This window comes from Passer domesticus, chromosome 11, assembly GCF_036417665.1.
Source record: "Passer domesticus isolate bPasDom1 chromosome 11, bPasDom1.hap1, whole genome shotgun sequence".
In the NCBI taxonomy this organism is placed as follows: domain Eukaryota; kingdom Metazoa; phylum Chordata; class Aves; order Passeriformes; family Passeridae; genus Passer; species Passer domesticus.
Window position 1 is genome coordinate 21,573,206 of NC_087484.1, and position 23,869 is coordinate 21,597,074.

At 46.8% G+C, this 23,869-nt stretch overlaps 1 protein-coding gene across 9 annotated transcripts in view; it reads right to left on the reverse strand.

Annotated features, from left to right (window-relative positions):
- Positions 1 to 487: 487 nt before the first annotated feature.
- Positions 488 to 23,869, reverse strand: part of FARP2 (FERM, ARH/RhoGEF and pleckstrin domain protein 2) — a 73,453-nt gene continuing 50,071 nt past the window's right edge. For 4 of the 9 annotated variants that reach the window (XM_064435720.1, XM_064435721.1, XM_064435722.1 and 1 more), the window contains 14 exons: positions 22,475 to 22,647; positions 17,678 to 17,767; positions 16,240 to 16,373; positions 15,308 to 15,389; positions 13,318 to 13,555; positions 12,378 to 12,508; positions 11,529 to 11,597; positions 11,050 to 11,139; positions 10,301 to 10,383; positions 8,123 to 8,241; positions 7,156 to 7,319; positions 4,504 to 4,611; positions 3,591 to 3,742; positions 488 to 2,096 (listed from right to left, as the gene is read on the reverse strand). In XM_064435720.1, the coding sequence (XP_064291790.1) occupies positions 2,009 to 2,096; positions 3,591 to 3,742; positions 4,504 to 4,611; positions 7,156 to 7,319; positions 8,123 to 8,241; positions 10,301 to 10,383; positions 11,050 to 11,139; positions 11,529 to 11,597; positions 12,378 to 12,508; positions 13,318 to 13,555; positions 15,308 to 15,389; positions 16,240 to 16,373; positions 17,678 to 17,767; positions 22,475 to 22,647 (1,721 nt within the window). In that variant the 3' untranslated portion in view covers positions 488 to 2,008. Of the gene's footprint in view, positions 2,097 to 3,590; positions 3,743 to 4,503; positions 4,612 to 5,036; positions 5,311 to 7,155; positions 7,320 to 8,122; positions 8,242 to 10,300; positions 10,384 to 11,049; positions 11,140 to 11,528; positions 11,598 to 12,377; positions 12,509 to 13,317; positions 13,556 to 15,307; positions 15,390 to 16,239; positions 16,374 to 17,677; positions 17,768 to 22,474; positions 22,648 to 23,869 lie in introns of those variants that run through there. The other 5 variants (XM_064435719.1, XM_064435718.1, XR_010369804.1 and 2 more) reach the window with 5 other exon arrangements.

The following is a 23,869-nucleotide window of genomic DNA, read 5'->3' on the forward strand; positions in this document are numbered from 1 at the left end:
CTCCTGGAGAATTCTGGAAAAAAATGAAATATTTTACAGAACTGATACACCACTGAAATCCTCACCATTTTTAAAGTTCACTGAGGTGAGGCAGTTTTGCTAGGAACAGCAATGTTTTTGTCTTTCCTGGCCTGAGCTCCTGCACTTTAAATGCACAGACATTTGAGCTCAGCATTCTCAAACCAAGAAGGGACTTTGCTGTCCTTCCAGAGGCTCTGGTTTAGAGACCCCACCTCAGCCACTGCATCTTCAAGAGAGCTGCTGAGCTGTGGGTTCAGCACAGAAGCAACTAAAGGATCATTCACTCACCAGCCCACAGACCTTAAGGGAACACTCTTGCTCACTGTGGGAGCCCCAGTTTGGATGGAGAGCACTTGGAACAGGGTGAGCTGAGATCCAGAGTCGTGGAAAACTACTGAGTAACTTGAACTGGCATGGTGGGCCCGGGAATGGGGATGGTGAGCTCAGGAATAAGAGGCTGAGAGAGTTTTATACCAAGATGCTATTTACTTTGAACAGTCACATTCAGCCACAGTATAACATGTCTAATCAATCCACATGGATACACCTACAACAGGTAATTAAAAAAATAATAAATGAAGATGCTAATAAATTAAGTACATTTAACTTAGATGGGACAATGGTCTTTGTGACAGTGGTGGCAAAGGCTGGATCTGCAGTCACTCCTCTAGGATGCAAATGCCAAGCAAGAAAATCCCTCTGGATTCCCCCTCCCTTCAGTCCTCATCCCACAAATGCTTGAGACCATAACTGAACACTCTGTCCATCCCATTGTCCCATGGGATCTCCACATTCCTCCATCCTCAGAGCATGCAACACTTTCCTTTTGCTTTCACTTCATTTTTGCTTCACTGCATTGTTCCTTCCATTAGTACACAAACACTTCTCTATCTACTACAAACCAGAGTCCCCACAGCCCCTCAAAGCCACGTCCAACAGCATCTTGTGGCACTTAGCAAATGTCAGTCCTTCTGTGGAGGCACCCAAAGGTGACAGCTTTACAAAAGAGAACAAGCTGCAAACATTTCAGATTTAATACAGAAATTTAATAGAGTCCACAGACACTAATGCTCCATCTGGAATCCAGTGACTTTTACCTTCATGAGAAACAGAAGATGGATCCCACCCCAAACTGAAATAGAAGATGAGGGATTTTCACAAGTCTTTGCATGACAAAAGCACAAGCAACAGTGACTTCCAGAGGCTTGTTCTCCTACAGTGCTTAAATGCCTTGAAAACATCACCCACACCAGAGTGGAGAGTGTTTGCCATCCCATGCCTTACTTAACTCCTACTACAGGATAAAGAACTGGAGCTGTGATATGAGAGCAGTGATTGAGCCCAGAGGACAAACCATGCACCCCCCTGCACCGACCCACAATCCACCAATACCTCGACAGCTCAGCAGAGACTCAGTCTTCCTGCTTGCCTGGAAACCTGCTGCCTTGGCAGCTCCTGAGGAGCACAGCTGTCCTGGGAGAGCTTCAGAATGAGCTGGGAGGGAGCCAGCACGTGGTGTGTTCCTGTTGGTCTGAGGCAGCTGTGCTGGTTACAGCAGCAGCAGGACAGGTTGTGCTGCCAGCCCCACGAGCAGCCGGGGCAGGGAGCCCTGCACCCACTGCTGCCAGCCAGCTGCACCCCTGGAAGCTGCTGCTTTTCTCCCATGCGTGCTGATCATCCAGTCAAAATGTAAAAAGAAGGTGGGAGCTGCCTGCAGGGCAGGTGAAGGTGTCACTGTACAGGTACAATGGAACAAGAGCCCTTCCACGACGTGTGCACCCAGCACTGCTGCTGTAGGTTCAGCTGGAACAGACTTGCCCCTCTTCCACCCCACTGGGAATGGATGTGATCCCTGGCTGCAGCCCCTCACTCCCACTTTCCATTCTGGGGGGAAGGAGCCTCCTGGTCTTTGCTTTGCCAACTGCAGAGCCTGCTGTTCCCGCCTGTTTGGATGGTGTTGCCAGCAGAGATCCAGCTCTGCCCCACGTCACTCTGTGTGAGTGTCCTTCTCCTTGGGAAGCAGCAGGCTCGACCTGGCAGGAGAGCTGGTGGCTCTTTTGATCACCTCCATCCACCTGCCAAGAAAAGCCATGAGAAATGTTTAACCCTCACTCACAGGGAATCTTGTCCTTGTTACGAGCTGTACCTCCTTCCCAAACCTCCCAAAACAGCTATTTAATTTCTTTTACAAGTCTTCTGGAAAATTAACTCCTCAAAGGGACAGCTTGAGATGTGGCAAATACCCTGCAGAAGGTGATGGCCTGTCCAAGTAACAAGTCCACAGTGCTCTGAGCTCCAGAGAACTCTCATGAGAGCTCACTGTGTTCTCTCCTCAGTGTTATCAAGGATGACAAGCTGAAAATAATTATTGCTTTTCTTAACAATAAATTAGGAAATAGGTAACAGCCTTGCTTCTGTGGAAGAAAGCAAAGCAACAGAGAAAAAAACCAAGATAAATCCTCTGTGAATTGCACATTTTTCCCCTGAAATCCCTACATGAGCCCAGTGCATTAAAGAGCACACCTTATGGCTTGGGTAGCTGATATCTCAGCTGCTCACAAGTGTGTGACAGTCTCCCAAGGAGGTTGACACCTCAGTAAAACCACATTCCAAAACCACCAATATGACCCTGCAATGGCAGGACCCAGTGCAAGGGTTCTCAACACAGCAAAGTTTTGTACGTGGTGCATTTCACACAGTTTGGACCCTCTGTGGAAGCCCCTAAGAGCAATTAATTGCAATTATAGAGAATAATAATGAAATGTATTACAGAGAAAGCAGACAAGTGAAAGGCAGCTCTGCACTTGTATTGTAACTTCTGCTCCCAGAGACACTGGATAAAAACCAAAAGACTCTTTACAGAGCCTGGGAATCTGACTCCCAAAGAGCTGGAGGAGCTGAGCACCCCACAGCCCTTCCCCTCCCACATTCCTCCCTGGCTCCAAGGGAGCCCCAGACTCCTGGCACAAAGCACAGCTCAAGCTCCAGGTGTATCCCCAGCCCTCCCACACAGAGGAGGGTTCTGTCACAGGAGGGATCTCCAAATACTGGTGGAATGTTATTACTGAGAATGCACTGGAAGATCACTCAGACTGGGAGGAAAGACACATTCACATTCTCTGAACAGAGAGAGAGATAATTCTGTCTCACAGGATTTTTCCTGGAGAAGCACAGAGAGAAGAAGAGAAAACAATTCTTATCTCTACTTGCTGCTCCTGTTGTTTTTGCACATGTGGAATGTGTTAGGAAGATTGTTTACCTGAAGGGATTTGGTAATTGGATTCTGCTGATGGTTGTTTATATTAATTAACCAATCACTCGAAGCTGTGTCCTGACTGTTGGGAGACAGTCACGAGTTTTCTTTAGTATAGTATCTCTTTAATATAGTATGGTATAATATATTCATAATATAGTTTCAATAAAGGAATTGTTTAGCATTCTGAATCATGGAGTCAGATGCCAATCATTCCCTGTGTCAGGGGTGCCCTGATTACTCTAAGAGAGGATGAATATCCAACCACTGAGTTAAGAGCAGGTTATAAACCAAGACAGAGAACAGAGAAAATTACCTCTCAAAGGTGTATTTGCTCTCAGCCCTGAAGAAATACACGTGGGACTTGAACTGCAGCTTGAAGACATAATCCTTCTGAATGCCATCTGCCTCCACAGGGCAGCTGACGGTGTAGCCGAGCAGGGGGAGGCTGGCCAGGGGATAATCATCCTGCAAGAGCCCAAGAGCCAGCCCTGAGTGCCAGGCAGCCCTGCCATGCAGCCTGTGCACCACAGGGGAGGGCTGTGCACTCTTGTTCAGGACACAACAGGAGAACTCTTTTGCAAGGCCACCAACAGTTTATAATTAAACCTTCCCCCAACTCCTTTCATTTTTTTTTATGGTTATTTGCTTCTCCTCCTCTGCCCTGTGCTGCCTCCTGGGCTCCCTCCTCTTTCTCTGCACCCTTTCTATGGAACTTGAAGCAGAGATCTGACCAAAAAAAAGTGATGTAACCCTCACGAAAGAAATGTGACCTCAAGGCAAGAAGCCAGAATAACCCAATTACTGGGTTAACACAGTTTATTTGGTTAATAAGATGAAAAAATTGCTGCACCATGGTTCATTATCAAGCAGGTGCTGGATGCACCATGAGCAGGAAAGTCCCTGGAGCCTGTCAGGCTGAGCTGAAGCCCAGCACAGAGAGAAGTGGGCAAAAAGGGCCAAAGGCTGCTGTGTCCCTCACATCCCTCAGTCACTGCATGAGGAGACATTTCCCCCTCACCCACAGAAGTTCAGTCCCATCAGAACTGGAAATTCTGATTAAATCCCACAAGAAGTGCCCACAGCCTGTCAGAGACCACCTTCATGAGGAACTACCCCCTCTTCCCCTTGGATTCTCCCTCCAACAGCAGTTCCTGGCCCCTGGAGCTGAAAGCCAAGGATCCCAGGTGCCCCCACACCCTGACATCACCCTCACCCCACCTGCCCACCTGGTGTGTCTTGTAGAAGAACAAGCAGAAGTTGGTGAAGACGACCCACAGTTTCTGCCAGCCATTGCTGTTCTTGAACTTCCTCAGCAAATACCCAGAGAGCTGGTTCTGGCACAGGAGGAAAAGAGAACTGCCATGAAATCCCAGCTGCCATCCTGCTGCAGCCCAACGCTGCTCCTGCCCTTGCTCCCTCCCAGGCACGGTGACAGCCACCAGGGTCCCTCCCTTCAGCCACCCTTTCTGACATGCAGAAAACCCAGTGGAACACACTGTGTGAGAAGGGAAATAAAGCAGGAGAGGAAACAGAGCACTGCAGAGCTGGGAGATAAACAACACGTGGCAGCTACACGAAGCAAAGCCGGCGTGGAAGGGGCTGCAGGGAGGGGAACATCACTGCCTTGGAGTCAGCCAGCAGGACAGGGAAGCCTCTGGCATGGAATGGCAGCACAGGAATTTTGGAATTTGAGAAAAAGACAGGATACGTGGCAGAATTTACACGGAGAATAATTTTTTGAGGCTTAAACAGGAGGAAATCCTGCCTTAACAAGGCAATGGTACATGTGTGCCTTTGAGGACGAGGATCCTCAAGTGAGCAAGGAAGCAGGACATTTTCCTGGGCATCCCATGGCTCCTCCCCACCAGCACAAAATGTGAGAGGCATCTTTACCTGGATCATGCACAAGTAATCAGACAGGGATAGGCTCTGGTTCCGGTACCAACAAACATGGGTGATTGTGTTGGGCCGTTGGGCCTGGCCCAGCAAATAGCGAGGAGGAAGCTCTGGAGAAACAGCAAGAGAGCAGAAAACTGAGCAGAGAAAGGGGGAGAGAAAGAGAAAAACAGAATGTTAGGGTGAGAGGAGTGATGCAAGAAAGGCGGCTGTCAAAGGAAAGTGGATTGTGAGAAAAAATGACGGTGTTAGAACATGGAACGTATGAGAGTGAGAGCGAGTGCAGGAACTCACACATTCCATCCCAGGACCTGCAGCAGGGTGGGCTTGTTATCCATGCACAGAGCTGTGAGCTGTGTCTTTCCCAAGGTGCCAGCAGGGAAAGGCCTGTCCCCTCCAACAGCAGCCAGCTCAAGTGCCCAGTGTCTGTACCTCAAGCCCAGGTCACACCTATAGCACTTCCCTTACCACGCTGATCCACAAGGTCTCTCTATCAGAAAAACACAGGAGCTCCAGTGCCCAAAGTTTTAACTCCACTAAAAGAAGTGCCTCAAGAGCAGAGCAGGACAGGCAGGCACAGCCACGTGCTGCAGCCCCCTGCCCCCCTGCTTTTGTCAGGTTAGTGACTTCCTTTTTCTGTCCATGTAATTTAGGGTCCTTCCCACTTCTTCCAAGCATGCCAGCCTCCAGGCAGGTGTCCTACCCTGCCAAACTGCTGCCTAAAGTAAAACCAGAGATGGTGCAAGCAGTGTAAGGAGTGCTGAGCTGATCAGCCTCAAACTCTGCAGGACTCTGCCCAGATGTGCCACCAGTGCTGCCTTGCACTGTGAGGAACAGCAAGACTGCATGTACCAGTGGCTCACAGAATCCCAAAAAGGTTTGGGTTGGAAGGGACCTTAGAGCTCATCTGGTTCCAACCCCTGCCATGGGCAAGGACCCCTTCCACTAGACCAGGTTGCTCAGACTCCCATCCAGTCTGGCCTTGGACACCTCAGTGGGCACATAATAAACATCTCTGCCCAGCATAAAATGATGCTGCCATGAAAAGACACTTGGTTGCTCAGTCCTGCCAGTGAGGGAGGGACAGAGAATTCCAACTGAATTCCTTCTCCTTAATTCTGGGTGCAGAACAGCAGCTAACCAGAGCTCAGTACAGCACAGTCAGCCTCTAAAGGAAAATATCATGGAGAGGGAACCATTATAATTATAGAACCATTAAGGTTGGAAAAGACCTCCAAGATCATCAAGTCCAACCTTTGACCAAGTCCCACTGAACAATTTGGCAAAGTTTCACATCCTCACGTTCTCTGAACATTTCTGGGGATAGTGACCCCACCACTGGCCTGGGCAGCCTGTTCCAATGCTTAACCACTCTTTTTGTAAAGAAATTCCTCCTGATTCCCAACCCGAACCTCCACTGAGCAGCTTGAGGTCATTCCCTATTGTCCTGCTCCTTGTTCCCTGGGAGCAGAGCTCAGCTCCCACCTGGCTGCCCCCTCCTGTCAGGAGCTGTGCAGAGCCAGAAGGTCCCTCCTGAGCCTCCTTTTCTCCAGGCTGAGCCCCCCCAGCTTCTCCTGGTGCTCCAGACCCTCCCCCAGCTCCACTGTCATTCCCTGGACACACTCCAACTCTTCACGGGTTGGAGTGAGGGTCCCAAAACTGACCCCAGGATTTGAGGTGCACCAGCAGTGCCCAGCACAGGGGATGCTGTGCTGCAGCCCTCCAGCAAAGCAGAGTGACACCCCAAGGAGCCATCCAGCCCCAGCATGTCCTGCTTTCCTTTAAACCTCCCCTGCTGTGGTCCCGCTGCCGAAGCAAAGCCCTGCTGCGCGGAGAGCGGACACACAGACAGCCAGACAGGGGACAGCATGCAGAGGTGCGGGGGGCCCACGCTCTGCCTGGGCACAGAACCCCTGCCAAGGCCGAGAGGGAGGTGGGGCCAGGGCAGGAGGGACGGGCGGGGCCGGGCTGCCCCCGGGTACCTCGACGGCCGCGCTGTGGTCGGCCATGGAGACGCTGGTGTTGCGGTACCAGCACACGTGCACCGTGGTGTTGGCACGGTGCTGGCTCTGCCTGTCCAGGGAGCTACGGGAGGAGTGAATGTCATCTTCGGACTCCTGCTCTACTGAGACCTCATCAGAGGATCCTGGGGGAGGAGAATTGGGTAGGGGTTTAAGAAAACTGTGCAATGTAAAAGCAAGAGAGGCTGGGATTCCTGAGAACGGTGGTTTTCTCTTGCCGTGGTCCAGTTTTAAGTATGTCCAGCTGAACTGGTTACACAGCTCCTACCACTCTGAGCACGTCAGTCTGGGTTTCATTACTCAGTTCTGCCTGGGGCAGCTGACTCACGGGATCAAAGGATGGTCTGGGTTGGAAGAGACCTTAAAGCTCATCATTCCAACCCCCTGCCATGGGCAGGAACACCTTCCACTAGAATAAAATCAGAGTGGTTTGAGTCAGTGCTGTGTGCAACAAACAAAAATGACCACACTTCATCTTGAGTCAAGGAACAGAACAGAGGTCTCCAAGAAAAAATACTCCATGTTTCAGCACAGCCATAACACCACCAGACAGGCACAGGAATACTGGGCTGTGAAAGCTGACCTCCAGAGACACTACATTTTGGACCAAAAAACTTACCACATAGTTAAATTGAGAAAAATCCTTTACATAGATTTTTCAACTATGGGACCTTATAAAATTAACAACTAAGGGACCTTATAAAATTAACAACTCTGCAATGGGAGCACCTCTGCTGCATTTAAAGCTACCTTGAACATCAGTCTAGGAACACAAGCAAATCGCTTTTGATTAAAACCAAAGCCCAATTAATCCTCCATTATCATATGACTTATAAAAAGATGTCATTTATGTCATCCAACTCACAAAAGGAAAAGCAGAAAGGACAGGAGAGCTGCTGCCTTCAAGGAGGCAGGGAGCACCACTTACTGTTGGAGCGGTTGCAGACGGAGTTTTCCAGAAGCATCTCGGATTTCTCTGTGGATTTCTTGGCCATTTCAATTGCCACGTTCAGGTCTTCCATCCACTTGCCCATCTCCAGGCGGGTGCTGCAAGGGAAGCAGTGGGAATGGGCATCTGCCAGCCCAGAGCTGTGCCTGGGAGCTGAAGGCACAGGTCACTGCCCAAAACAAGGGACAGTGTCCTTCCATTAGAGAAATAAAACCAAAACCAGAATTCTCCAAAGCAGAGAGGAAACTGACCCCATACAGCCTCCACTTCTATAGTCAAGCCTTGAAACAAGACTAAATTAACAATTAAACACTTGGACTTCACAGCAAATAAAATGAACAGACAGCTGGCAGGAGTCAGGAGGGGAATTCTGGAGATGGGGGATATGAGCCATGATTGTTTTGAAGGATAAATGGCAGCCTGAAGCACAGCTCATCTTTTAAAGAGTACCTGACATCTCAAGCAAGTAAAACCCAGAGCACAGGAAGAGGAAACTTCCTTCCCTCCTGCCAGGATCCTACAAGGTGAGACCTTCACAACCCTTGAAGGTGTATCTGTATCCACAGGGATGCAACAGTGGAAGGTTTGGCTTTAGACACAACCACACTATTTCTTTGTTTTGGTAACCAACTCTTTTTTCTGAAAGTTTTTAATTTAGACTGAAAATTCCACACGTGGTCTAAGCCTAGCAGCAATTTTATTTTTGACAGGTAACCTTTGAGCTATTTTAAAGTCATAACAAGGTAAAAATTCTATTTCTTTTTCTAAATTTAGGAATCTTTCAAGCACCTTATGACTCACAGCTGCTGAGAAATTGTTGATCTTAAAAAAAAAAAGTATTCTCAGGTGTTAGGTCGGAATTTAAAAAAAAACATCTGCATACCAAACATATTGGCTCCTGTGCCATTACACACCTGCTTTATAAGTATACTGTAGTGGTTATTTTTCAAGAACAGGTCAGCAAGCAGTAAAACCCCTATGATTTAAGGCTGACATTTAGTGTTCCCACCCTGCATCACTGGCATTCCTGATTCCAGCTGGGTTTTCACAGCAGAAATGCAGAAAGACAAAAACTCCTAAAGCTGATCCAGGTGTAGGAGCCATCCTAATTACAGAAAGGCACCAAACTCACTGCACAGGGATAATTTAGGGTGAAAAAGGATTGGTTTTATTTCCAAGTCAGCTTTTATTTTTTCCCCAGCATCCTCCATGAGAGTCTACAGGAACTCTCCCCTCCTCACAGCAATTCATATGTTCTGAACTTTCATTCTTTTGGGTCTCTAAAATATTTGTATGTTTAGATTTTTGTCTCTTGAAGTGGTCTGAAGGATGACACTGGCAACTCCCAGATAAACAAACACAATGGCAAACTTACTGCTGCTGTTTGTGTTTTGGGTAAGACAGAAACCCAGAACCACAGGCAGGTTTGGGTGGGAAGGGACTTAAAGCTCATCTCATCCCACCCCTGAGGGCAGGGACACCTCCCACTGTCCCAGGTTGCTCCAAGCTCTGTCCAGCCTGGCCTTGGACACTTCCAGGGATGGGGCAGCCACAGCTTCTCTGGGCATGCTGTGCCAGGGCCTCAGCACCCTCACAGGGAAGAATTCCCTCCCAATATCCCATCTAACCCTGCCCTCTGGCAGTGGAAGCCACTGCCCCTTGTCCTGTCCCTCCAGGCCTCTGTCCAAAGGTTTTTTCCATCTTCCTTGTCAGCTCCTTCAGGCACTGCAAGGCCACAGTTTGGTCATCCCAGAGCTTTTCTCTTCTCCAGGTGAACAATCCCAGCTGTGCCAGCCTTCCCTCCCAGCAGAGCTGCTCCATCCCTCTGCTCACCCTGGTGCCTCCTCTGGACTCTCTGCAGCAGCTCCAGCTCCTTCCTGTGCTGGGCCCCAGGGCTGGGGCAGCTCTGCAGCTGGGCTCTCACCTGGGCAGGGCACAGGGGCACAATCCCAATCCCTTTCCTGCTGCCCACACTGGGGATCAGCCCAGGATAAATTACTCCTTCCCAAAATTCAACACTGAAAAAGGAGCTGTGAAGAGTCCTGAGCTAATTTTGAAGTCCAGAGGATGCATGAAACACCCCTCTGGCTCTGCACCACTTGAGCAGTAACCTTCTGGAGAAGGAATCCATCAAAGCCACAGGAAAATTAGGATTACCTGGCTGCCACCACTATGGTTTTCTGTGCAGAATAGATTGTGAAGCAGTGTGGGACAGACCATTCATTCTCACTCTCCTCCACCTGCAGGAAAAGAAAAGATTTTTCTCATCAGTGCTCAGTCACCAACAAACACTAAAACTGTCCTGTGCTGGCTGGGACTGGAGTGGAACAGGATTCCAACCCGGCTGCAGGAAGTGCAGAACAGCAACTCTTTGATGAATACCAGCTACTTGCAAGTCTATTTTGGCTCTAAATGAAAATCTATGGTGTGTTTCTACTGCAGGGGCACAGCACCACGTCCAGCAGGGCAGGGAAAGGAAGGGTTGGAGCAGATCTGGCTCTTTACTCACCGGGGGATCGAGCACTATCAGCTGCAAACCAAAGACAGAAAGAACAATCCTGTTAGAAGAGGTGTGGGGAGGCAGGAGGATTGGTTACATGCCCAGCTGTGAGCAGGGGGACAAAACATCAGGATAAATAAATCCCTGTTTCCAGATCAGCCTCTCACAGCAGTGTGAAAATGAATGGGCAACAGGGTGTGCTCCAGCTGTTTTGCTAATGTGGAAGAACACACTCATCACCTGCAGATAAAGAAAGCTCTGTCTGACACACATCAAGGTCCAGATGCTGCTGAGACCTGCCTTGGAGCAGTTTGTGGCTTTGGTCCTTGAGCCCTGAAGGAATTCCTCAGCCTGCCTTAGGCAAAGCCATTTCCTTAACCCTGTGATGCAACATGGAACCACTTACCAACATGCCATGCAGAGAGAGGTGCCCGTGGATTTTGAACTGATTTGTCCCTGTGACCCCTTTGCTTGTGTACAGTAACATATCTGAGAACTGGAAAGGCAGAAAGAGAACAATCAGAGTTCTGAAAGCAGCAGGGCCAAGGATTTTTTGACATCTCCTTAAAAATCTGTTGTTTAAAGGCCACTGTAGATGCATGAAAAATGCCATTTCTCAGTCAGTTTGGCCAACTACCCTTCAAACCCCCCTTTTGTTTACTTATAAGAGAGGAAATTAAATTTTTTAATTATGTTAAAACTCTGTGCCATTAAGGAACCAAGTTGACCAGAGAGTAGCGCCACAACCACACCCTCTAAAAACATTGCTTAGAGTGAGTTTTCAGTCTCAAGTGCTGATTTTCAACACAAGCACATGAAAACATATTTTCCCAACAACTTTAACTTGAAGACTTTGGGTTTATAAAAGTCAGGAGCAACACCCACCAGAAAGAACATCCGCTGCTGTAAGCCCTTCTTAGTGAGCTTGTACAAGCAACCTTCCCGGATAAACTCCTGCAGTGGAAAAGAAAAAGTTAAACAATGTTTGACCTTTCCTGACCTGAGGGGATTTTATTTTCATCCCAGAGTACACAGATGTTGATTGGTGCCCAGCAATGACCACTAACAGATTTCTTGGAGGCCCGATGACACTTTCCTTCCCTTTTTTTTGTGACATGAATCAGCTCCTTGCTGCAGCCAGCATTTAAATCAGTGAAGGAAGAGAAGGGAAAGGAGCAGAATTCCTGTTGGACACCAGCAGTTCACCTATCACACTTACATCCCACTGCAGTGACTGCCATAGCATCCCCAAAGCACATGCGATGCTCCTGTATTTATGCCCAGTACATCTATCAAAAACAAAGAAACAAAAAACCAGGCAGGACCTGCACAAACTCCTCCAATACAGAGGCACCAGACAGTTCAGCCCAGTGCTGTGGCTCTCACCATCCCTGTGCTCTCTGAGATTGCACCAGGCAGACACAAGCAGAGCTGGGAGTGCATTCCCAGTGGGACACAGCAGCTCCCACTCACACAGAGCACCACACCCCAGTACTCCCAGTGTCTGTACTGGAAACACAAAACTGCAGCCAGAGCTTAAGCAGGAGCTTTTCTGATCTATTCCTCAGAATATCACCAAGGTGATGACCCCATCATCCATGGCATTCACTAAGGGACAGCTACAGGAAGTCTTTACATAGACCAGAGGGGCAGGGATGGCAAATCCACACTTCAAAGGCACTTCCTTGGAGACAAAACCAGCAAAGGCTCTAAAAACTGAGCAGAGGCACTTACCCTGCCAGGTGCTGTGAGATTGTCTATCCCAATCAGGTCATGCTGCAGCTCTGTGAGCTTCTGGAAGTTTTCCAGGCGGATGAGGCTGTGCTGTAGCTGTGAGGTCATTTCTGTGACTTCCTTCAGGGCATCTGTGTGGAGAACAGCACCAGTGGGACCAGAGCAGAGCAACCCAGGCCACCTATTTCACCCTGGAAAACTGGATCAGGAATTTAGACCTGAAATTTATAGCCAATTCTAGAACAGAATGGGTCATATGGAAGAGTCCCACAATGATCACCCAGTCCAAATGCCAATTTAAGTCTATTTTAGAGAAGGGTAAAAAGAGTAAGTGACCTCACAGCATTTCCTATGCTTCTGGAGATCATTGTGTATCTGAGATTTTGCTTAAACAAAAAGTATTTACCATTTAGCTGAAAGTAAATTAAAAAATCAAACCATACTATTTCTGCCAAAGATTACTTTGTCATTAATGGAATTTTCTACACACACTTCTGATGCTGCAAAACAAGCACTTTTTGGTCACATTTTTACATCTAAATGACAAAAAGTTTCTAAAAACAACTACTCTTTTTTTCCCTGCTAGGAGACAAGAAAAGAACTAATTTTTCAGCTTTGGTTGAAGTATTGGGATCCATCATGAGAAAACCACTTCCTGAAATGCCAGGAAAAAGAAGCACTTACATTGAATTTGTGGACATAACTTTAAATAATGAACATAAGAGTCCAAGGCAAGGCTGGATCTGAGCATCCTGATCTAGTAAAACTACCCCTGTCCATAGTGGGAGGCGAATGAGATGAATTTTAAGCTCCCTTTCAACCCAAACCACTCTGAGATTCTGTGAGTGTGTAATTCTTGTTCTCCCAGGGCACAGGCAGGGTTTGGAAGCCCTTGGGGAGGAGCTGCAGCAGGGCAAGGCACGGCTGGGCGCTCACTCACTGCGGCAGTCGGCGAAGTCCCGGTGCTCTGCCGTGTAGTGCTTGCACAGCCTCCCCAGGATCAGCTTGTAGTGCATCAGTCTCTGGATGGGTTTGAGCAGAAAGGTGTTGAGGGGCAGGTAGCAAACCTTCTGCAGCTCAAACTCCTTATAAACCGTCTCCAGCTTCTTGAGGCGTTTGGTTGCTTTCTCCAGTTCCGTCAGGACCTCGTCGTGTTTCTGCAGGTAACTGGTGAACTCCTGGGGAAATGGACAAAAAGTGACTTGGGTCAAAGGAGAGCAGTCTTTCACCATTAAAAGAAGTGGCAGGCAGCTCCCATCAAGGCCAAAATTGTGCTCATGCCTGTTGGGAATACCAAATGCTGGTGGTGGAAATAGCAGTCCCACACTGCTGCACTCCTATTCAAGCCACTGGTTTTAATTAAATAATTACTGCAGCACTAATGTAAGTGTCCTACGTAGGCACTCTGCTCCAAATAAAGTTGACTTCATTTCAGAAGAAATTATTCTGCTTTTAAAATATACACATGTTTTTAAATTAAATAACCTTGTGAATCAAGGTCTCAATAGGGGAGCAAAATAAATAACTTTTCTTTGTTTTCTGCTCAATAATCAACAAACACCTTTTCTCAAGGTAAATGTAGGTGCCTAAATAAGCAACAGTGATACACAACCTTCCTGTAATTATTTTACCATGTTTCCTTTTTAAATTGTTTCTCAACAATAACTGTTTGCAAGTACTTCAAGACTGACTGAAAAAGAAAAGGTTTAGATGGGATATTGGAAAGAAATTCTTCCCTGTGAGAGTGGTGTCAGATACTAGAATCTGATAGTTCATGGCTAAGACATTGTTAGGAACCTTTTGCCTGTTCTGGCCAAACTGTATAAAGAAGCTACAGGCACAGAAGCCCAGCCCTCCCTGAGGATGCCTGACTGGAACTTTGGACTGAGAGTTAAGATGCCTTGGTAAGATAAAGGGAACACTATTATTCAGTAATCATGGGTCTAGGGAGAATAAACAAGGCAGAGGGAAAAGAATGCATGCCCAAGAAAGTTAAACCCAGCAGAAATTCATTCCTGGCTGGTTTGGGTGGGGAAGGCCACAGCCCAAGAGGCCAGGTTTGCACAGAACCCCCAAAGGGGAGAGGAGGAGAGTTGTGGCTGAGTGGTGAAACCTCCCCTACACCAACTGGGTCAGTTGTAAAACCCCCAACCCCAGGAAGGCCACATCCATGGGACATGCACGTGGGAGGCAGCTGAGGGGGTGTCATGATCCATCAAAGACCCCCCAAAGTGCTCCCCAGACTCATTCCTGTGGCCTTGCACCACAGGGCTGCACGGGATGCAAAGTGATTCAGTCTGCTGCCACAGACTGTGTAAGATTTGCCCCTCTCCAGGGGAGGTACCTGGGCATTCCACCTGGCCTGAGCACATTTTAATCCCTTGGATTCTATATTTTGGGGGGGGATCCTCACCAAAGAAGACCAGCTGACAGGATCATCAGGATGCTAGTAGGATGCACAGAGTGGTGATATTTTCTTTAATCTGTCTCTGTTGCTCTCTTTCTGTTTCTCCTCTTTTCTATTTCTTTCTCTTCCCTCTCTCTCTCATATTTATTATTTAAAAAAGTCCATACTATTGATTTTGGCATATGGTCTCATTTGTATTTCTAATTTTTTTTGCATTTCTAATAATTTTAAGAACCAGACCATAACAGGTGGTGAGGCCCTGGCTCAGGGTGCTCAGAGAAGCTGTGGCTGCCCTGGATCCCTGGAAGTGTCCAAGGCCAGGCTGGACAGGGCTTGGAGCACCCTGGGATGGTGGAAGGTGTCCCTGCCATGGCAGGGGCTGGGATCAGATGGGCTACAATGTCACTTCCAACCCAAACTCTCCTGGGATTCTGTGATTAATGGAAATATTAATCCTGAACTCTGATCCTTAATAAAACAAAAGAGAGCAGCTCAATAACCCCCAAATTTCACACCCTGTTACCTTCAGAGAGCGCATGTTCCTGAGCATGACGTCTCCGATGCGCTGGAAATCCCCTTTCACGTGGGCATTGCTTCTGCCTTCCCTGAGGAGGAAAGAAGAAAGCAACACACATGGGGGATCAAGAAATGTCTGTTTTCTCCCTCCATATTCCCTTGTAATTCATTAAAATCTCTAGGCATTTGATATTCCTATTCACTGTTCAGATTGAAAATTTGGTACATTAAATTTGGATGCTGCACAAAACAGCAAACACAAAGACATGCTTAAAAAAACTGAGAAAGGACTAGAAAGGAACTTGTGTGAAAGTCTATTTGAGAGTTTTATGTTTCAGACCTCCACATAAATGTTCTAACATGACCCCACATGATTTTGTGAAATTTTTTTTTTGTTCATACTTTGCTTATGTTGCTCACCTCCTTTTGAAAGGGAGTTATGCTGTAATATATAACATGTCAGGTCAGGAGAAAATAATACAAAGTTTAAAATACTAAAAACATCTGTGAAATAAACCATTGCAAGAACCAAACTCCCACCTTCCTCACAAATATGTTTCCTAGATTTTCACCTGGAGATTCATTAACTGGAAGGTGTGGAAAAAACACGCATCCTGTTTTTGATCTTGTGTTCCTTCTTTTTTCTAAAGCTTAAGAGACACTATCAGATTATATCAACAGTTTACAATCTTCAAGGTGTTTTCCAAGCTAAATGATTCTGTGATTACAAAACCTTCAGTCTGGTGCACAAATCACACAGCTACAGGATATTATACACAAAGCAAAGTCTGGGAAATGGCCTTTGTGCAATGCAGTTTGTACTTTTTTCATGGCTTTAATTTCATAAAAGATTTGTCCTTGCTTCCATTGATGCAGAAATACCAACTGCAGTCTGGTTTTGATATGAGGATGTACAAAAAGGTCCCCCTGGTCACTTACCAGAGTGAGAGCCTCTGCTCAATCTCCTTCAGAAAGCCTCGGTGGAACTCGTAGATGGGGTCTATGTTGGAGAAGAGCAGTGTCATCAGGCCCTCTGGCATGGCATTCTCCTTGATCACGGCACTGCGGAACCACTGCCAGAAACCCAGAAATTCCCATCAGTGCCTCTGCTTCAGAGATGCATTGTTACTGTGAAAATTCCTGCTCCTGCAGTGATGGGGGAGGAGAGAGTATGCACAGGGAAAATGCAGGAAGGAAGGAGTAGTATTTAGGGGAAATGTAATTTGTGAAAATGGAAAGATGGGATTTTTTTTCCTTGCCAAATATGAGGAAGATGAGGCCCGTGGCTGGCTCTGGGCACAAGCTTGTTTCTGAATGCAATGATGGGATGGTTGGGGACAGCTGAGTGACAGTCAGTTACCCAGTGGCTGCCCCTGCTGCTGCCACTTCCACGCAGATAAAACTGCTCTCAGAGGCCTGGAGCCCTGTGCCAGTCACTCAGCTGAAGACATCTCCTTGAGGTCACATTCCACACTTCTGGCAGGGACGGGGATATTACAAAAATCCTCTGAGATTTTTCTGAGGGATTCCCCCTTCTTTTAGGAGAAGTGCTGGGAAGCCTGTAGGAGGAATTGGAGTGAGATGGTGCTCAATGAGCTTGCAGAGAACACCTCCACTGAGGCCATGTAGCGTTGAGGGACTCAAGATTTTCTTTAATGAAATTAAAACAGCTTATAGAAACATAACAGTCACAGCGCTCAAACATGGAGCTCAAGAACAAAAAAGCTCTTTTAGAAGTACATGAACTAGAAATTCATGCTGCCCTCCCAACTGGGACTCACTTGTCTATTCTGGTGAAAGGAGGAGGAAGAAACAGAAGCAACAAAACAAGAGGAAACTCTTCAAACCCCCATGGGTTTTATGCCCTTTGCAACTGTCATCTGCTCACAGATCCAAAGGCACAAGGCTAAAAGCTTTCCAAGGCTAAAAGCTTCCCAAGGAAAACCACAGAGGAGACAGCCAGGTTATAAGCAGAGCTGGCAGATATCACTGAAACAGAACATTGTGCAGTTGCAACACAAAATCAGAGCTAGCCTGAAAACACAGATTACTAAAAATCATGTAATATTAACAAATTAGTCACTCTTCAAGGTAAGGGGCTCCTGCAAAATGTTTTTAGGCTTTCCTTGTTCACAGTTTTCAGACCAAAAGTTTGCCTAGGTCACCAGGATGGCACAGGATGCAGCTGCTGAGCAAGTGCTGGAAGTCCAGAGAAGGTATCTGCTCTCCCACAGAAGGAGCCATGCAACAAGGAAGGGGACAGCTGCTTGGCTCATGGATTATGCTACATCACGAGAGGAAATTCCAAGTTTTTCCAACCTAACAACCACAAATCTGTGAAAAAAAAGGGAAAAGAAATAAAGTCTAACCCACTTACCACTGTAATGACCTCCAGGTCCTTTAAATAGGTGCGTTCTGTGGCAAGGATCTCCTTTGCTATGAAGTATGCCTTGTCAGTGGGGCAGCGCTGGAAGGACACACAGCCACCAGTAAGTACTGAAACATAAACCTCCATTTCCTCCTGGGCATCAGCTCAAACCTCACATCCACTTCCCCTTGCTGTGTGCTCATTACTAACAGGACATCTCTTTGTTCAGTATCACATTCCCAAATACTGACTTTACTATAAAATATTCTTTATATTGTAAGAGTATTTAAAAAAAAGCCAATTATATGTCAATTATAGTAGAATCATAGATGGTTTAGGTTAGAAGGGACCTTAAAGTTTATCTCATTCCAGCCATGGGCAGGGACACCTTCCACTACACCAGAGTGCTCCAAGCCCTGTCCAACCTGGCTTTGGACATTTCCATTACATGGACTTCATCTCAAATCAAGGGATTTGAGATGGAAATTCATGTAATGGAAATGTCATTTCCATTTTACAAAAATATGGAAACACTTAATCCAATATTCCTAGATTTTAAACACTTCTCTAACCAAACACAGCCCAACAGATTTGCAGTCCTTTTCCAAAACTGTTTCTTTCCACTTACAGTTTTTACTCAAGCTACTCCTTTGAATTCCATATTAATTAGCTAGGGGAAAAAAAAATCAAACTGCAGAAGTTGTTGGCTGCACGACTGCTCTGGGCTGCTCTTTAAAGAGAAGACAGAATGGATATGGAAAAACAAAGGAATGAATGGTGGCAAGAGATGTGCAGTTACAACACAAAATCGGTTAGTCTGAAAACATACATTACTAAAAATCATGTAATATTAAGGAATTAGTCACTCTTCAAGGTAAGGGACTGCTTTGTCTCCTTAGCTCACTATGCTGGGCTGTAGTTCTGTGCCAAATGCCACTGAGTTATGTCAAAATTTGGTCTCCTCCATCTCTGCCCCTCCTGAGGGAAACACTGCTTTGAAAATTCTTTCTTCTGTTTCCTTGTTTGTTATGAGCTAATTCAAAATTCTCTTTATAGAGTCACTTTGAGATGCCTTCAGTGCTGTCAGCACAGCCACTGTTTCCCAATCCTCCAGCTCCATGTTACCCATGGAGGAGACATTCTCCTGGTTGCTCAGTAACCTCTCTATTGAGTTTAGAGAATCCCTAGAGGAGTGTATCCTCAAATAATTAATTTTGAGACACTGTCTAGTCTCTTTTCAGGTTATTTTACGCTAGTTATTACAGTTCCACATGTCAGCCCACCCTCTGGAGGAAGCAGAGGACATGCTCCAACTCACTCCACAGCCATCCCCTTCAATCTACCTGTCTCAGGTACATGCTGGCAGGCAAAGTCCTACCTAATCTTGGCTCTTTTCATTGTACTATTTACCTGACTGACCTTTCCTTGGACTATTTACCTGACCTGACTGCAGCCTCATATGCTGTGGAACCTCAGTGGGCATCCTCCATAAGCAGCCTCTTCCCAAGGAAACATCATCATTTTTCTGGCTCCCTGGAGCCTGAGGTGACCCAGTTTCACCATCTCACTTCCCAGCCTCAGCAGCTCCTTACAGACAGGAGAGTTTCTGCTATCAGGGATGTTTTTACACAGCCCTGGGTGCCTCCCCTTCTGGACTATGTACAGGATCTTATTGCACTTCTTTGAAATGTTACAGCACATGTAGATGTGTGAAAACATGGGAGCATGACTTCTCCACAGGCAGGTAGTGATGGGGGAATTTTAAAAACTAAAATCACACCATGATCACAACCTGTCACTTCTCATAGCCTGCATGCATCATGTTTTTCTCCACCTCTGAACACTTCTGCAGGTTTCTGCTTCATTCTCCAGCTGACTCTGTGCTCACCTGGGGCACAAGAGGGCTTTTATTTTCCCAGGCACCTTCTCTTCCTTTCTCCCTCTGCAGAACACCTGCCCTTTCTGTTTATTCTCAGAAATTCCTGCTTTTTCCAAATTGCTCCCTGGTGGAAATTAGTGCCCTTAACTTGCTTTTTTCAGTCTTGTAGCAGTCCTAAGTGCATCCCTTGTGCTGAGTGCTGGCAGCAGCTGCTGGGCAGACCCTGCAGCACAGGAGTGGAAAGGCTGTCCCAGTGCACAGGGGCCCTGCCAAACACCTTCACTGCTCAGGCTCTGCAAGGGGAAAGAAAATCTGCTCATGCCTCAAAAGCCAAACACAAGAACTCTCTGAGGTGGCAGTCTCCTTCTAGAGTCCAAAGAAAATGTTTCTACAACCATAGCAGGCATCCAGGCAAAGATCCTCACTTGGAAAAACTGATGTTTCACCATATAATGGACAAACAATCCCACCTGGAAACCTCCAGCACTCACCAAGCAGCAACCCCAGCCTGTGGGGAGTGAAGAGCTCTACTCTGAACTTGTAATGACCAAAAGGTTTAACTTTTTATTTCAAACACCAGGCTTCAGAAATGTTAAAAATAACTCTGAGTGGGGGAACTCCTCCAAAAATGCTCTTTTTAAAGTGGGTTGCTACAAACAACCTCCCTTAGAAAAGGAACAGGGAGAAATCTACCAGTGAGATGAAAGAAAGGCAGAGTGATTTAAAAAGAAAAAAATAAAAAAACAACCCTCATCTTTCTCAAGGTATCAGTACTGGACCTGCAGCAAAGAGCAGACAGCACACATTGTGAGGGCAGGAGAGCTTGCAGAACATGCCCTGATGAACCAGGTAGAACTACAGCAGTGTCACCTTCAAATCAGAGCTCTAGTCAGAGAGATAGTGTAAGATTACATTTTTCTTGTAGAACAAAGCTATAAAGCTTCTGTGAAACGTAACCAATTTCACACTGGCTTCCTCTTGTGTCTGTATCACTTAAAACAATGTCTCTGAATAGACATCAAAGCCTTGGAATATTCAAGTTGATCAAGTTGAAGATCAATACAATAAAAAGAGGTTCCCTTCTAAGGAGTCTCATTTTCATAAATCAGTTTCAGCCTGAAGGAGAGCACAAGCTGCCAAAACACCAGACCTTGCAGCATGTGGCAGAAAGGGTTGGGCTTCACATTTAAGTCAGTTAACACAGTCTCTGCTCATTATTTCCAAGCTATAAGGATAAATGAGAGGAGTTATTTTTAAAATAACTATGGAAACTAACAGTAGAGTGATCAGCCAAAGCTATAAACTCCACCTCAAAAAGTCTAAATGAGACAGGGAAGCTGCCAGTGGGGTGGGCTGTCTGCAGCTCAGCTCCCACTCACTGGTTAAACCTTCCTCTCTCTGGCAATTCTCACACCACGTCCACACCATGGGTGTTTCTCAACAGCATCACAAAACTGCCTGGAGGTGCCCAAGAATGTGGTAAAGACACCAAAGAGCAGGGGCCTGTGACCTTCCTGCCTGAGGATCCTGACAGAGGTAAGACAACCAGAACACTGGATGGGGCAAGCAGAAGAGCAGAAGCAAAGACCACACAAGGTGGTGGTTTGTTCTTCTTTGTGGCTGTATGGAAAACTGCAGATGCCAGTGTGGCCACAGCCTCCAGACAGAACTGAGCTGGGACAGTGAGAAGTGTTTCCTTGCACTGTAATGGAAGGCCCTGGATCCTTCTCAAGCACCAGAGCCAGCAAACCTCTCTGCAAGCAAGGCAAGTCTTCCAGAGCAGGGAGTCTTCCAGAAAAATGGTCATGGAACTCCACTGTGGACTCCTTTATCCTACTGGAAGAAATGCAGCAAATCCTGAGCTCTACATGGGGGTGAGGAAAACCCCACATCATGTGGGGGAATCCCTGGTTAAAGCAACCAGTGCTCACTGGTAGCAGAAAGAAAGCAGCCCAGGCATGGAGCAGCACCCAGACATTAAGCACACCTTGAAGACCCAAAGCTGTTCCTGGTTTGAGACTCTGCACCTGCAAAAGTCAGGAGCATTTCTGTCCCACTCTTTACAGAAAGTGAGCCTCAAGCTTCTGCAAGGCCAGAGCACTGTTCACCTCTCTCCAGACAGAAGGGTCAGCCATGGAGAGGACAACTTCAACAATATGGCCAGCTCTGCTGACCAAGCCCATGATGAAATGGATGTGAGCGAATTCCCACTGGGCTCAGGCCCTCCACAGCTCAAAGGAACACCACAGGACCCCTCCAAAGGGACCACCTAAAGATCCTGTTGTGATCAGGAAGCATGACCTGGAGGAACAATGTATGGTGAGATGGAGTAATGAGACCATGACAAGACTGCATGGGAAGGAAGGAACCCAGGAAACTGACTCCTCATACATTAACCAATAAGGATCTCTGAGGATCATTGTGTCCAGCTCTCCACTCCTTGCAGATCCACCTGAAAATAAACCATATGACTAGGGGCATCATCCAGATATTCCTTGATCTTTGTTAGGCTTGGTGTCATGATCGATTCCCTAGGGAACCTGCTCCAGAGATCAGCCTTGAGGTGAAGAACCTTTCCCTAACATCCAACCTGAACTCATTTCCATTCTGGGGTACAAAAGGTGGATTTTGAACACGGTTCCCTGACACACTGCTCCTGCTGAAACAGAGGGAGGTGGTCCCAGTGGCCATGCCAGGAAGACACAAGAAGATGCCAGGAGGGCATTGGGGACTCCTGCCACAACAGCACAACACATCCAACCAACCTTCAGCACCAGAGTTCTGCCACAACCACCACAGACCAAAACCCAACCAGCATTCAGCACCCAGCAGGCACAGCTCCTCACTGTGCCCAGCACAGCTCCCACCCCACACCCTCAACACCCAGCACAGCTCCCACATGGCACCATCATCCCCCATGCTCTTACCTTCCTCTTCATTTCGTCATCCTCCTCTATCCTGGCGCCGCCAGCATCGCTGAGGACAGGGCTGAGCACAGGGGATGAGCCCTGGGTGACTGCATTCACCTGAAAGGCTGGGGGCAAGCCCAGGGGACTCTTCAGCACAAGGGAGGACAGCTGGGGATGGTCCACGGGCACGCCTGGGTGGGAAGACAACAAGAAAATGGAGTGGAAAAGGAGAGAAAATTATTTCAAAGATAGTGCAAATAAGATGATTACCCACTGTTACAGCAAAGCAGCATTGCAAGCTCATATTATTTTTAAAAAGGCAAAAGAGCAAAAAGACATACAAATCCAAAGAGTTCAGTGTGTATTTCAAAGTAAAGGGAGTGTTCCTGTATCCCAGAGGTTACAGGGCAGTGCAGTGAGGACAGACACAGCAACAACCACAGTGAAGGCAAGGATACATTGCTTATTGTCACAGAAAAAGTGCTGCTGAGTGGCAGCACAGTTCACAACACAGGGTTATACTGCAGGGACTGGAATACAGCTTTTAATTTGTGCTTTTCAATATAAGAGTTACTTTTCAATCTAGGGAAAAGCTAGGATGAATTCTTCCATGACTCGCCACTCCATAAGACAAAGTATGATAGAAGTACATTCAGAATTTAGGGTATCTCCAAAATTGATCCAAAGGGAAAGGAAAGGCTATTGCTATACAATGAAGGAGCGTGGAAAAAATTTAATTCCTGGCTTTTCTAAGTATACAGACAAAATATTCTCAAGGAAAACAATTTTGTAGCACTGACTATTAACTGAATGGACACAATCCACAGCTAAATCTGTTAGAAGCAACAGGTACTACTTTGCTGTAGGCTATTAAACTTTTTTTTTTAATTGTTATTACTACTATGTGGACCCTTCAGAGATTTCTGACACATCACAGTGAATTTAAGCCTCCTCTTTTCAGCATGTAGACCCCCCCCCCACCACCTTGGAGGTGAAAATGACCATGCAAGATCAGCTTTTTTGGACCAAAGGAAGGTGACACACACTACACCCACAGAATTCCTCCTAATCTCACATACTATTTTTCTGATCTTCCCTGTGACACACAAATGAGTTTTCTCAGATCAGGTAACTAGACAGGTACCAGCACATCAGCAAGTAGAACTGAAACACCCTCCCAAGCCTCCCCAGCAGGATTTGCTGTGTCACGAGTGCTGAACCACCCACCCGAAGACAAATGGGGAAATCAACAGCCAACCCCAAACTGCCAAATCACCATTTCCCAGCCGACTTAGAAATCATCACCAAATCCTAAAATTTAAAAAAATCAGCCCTCACAGATACCCAGTATCTGCTCACACCGTCCTGGGTGCTGCAGGAGTTGGGAGCTTTCGATTCCCAGCTGCTCAGGCT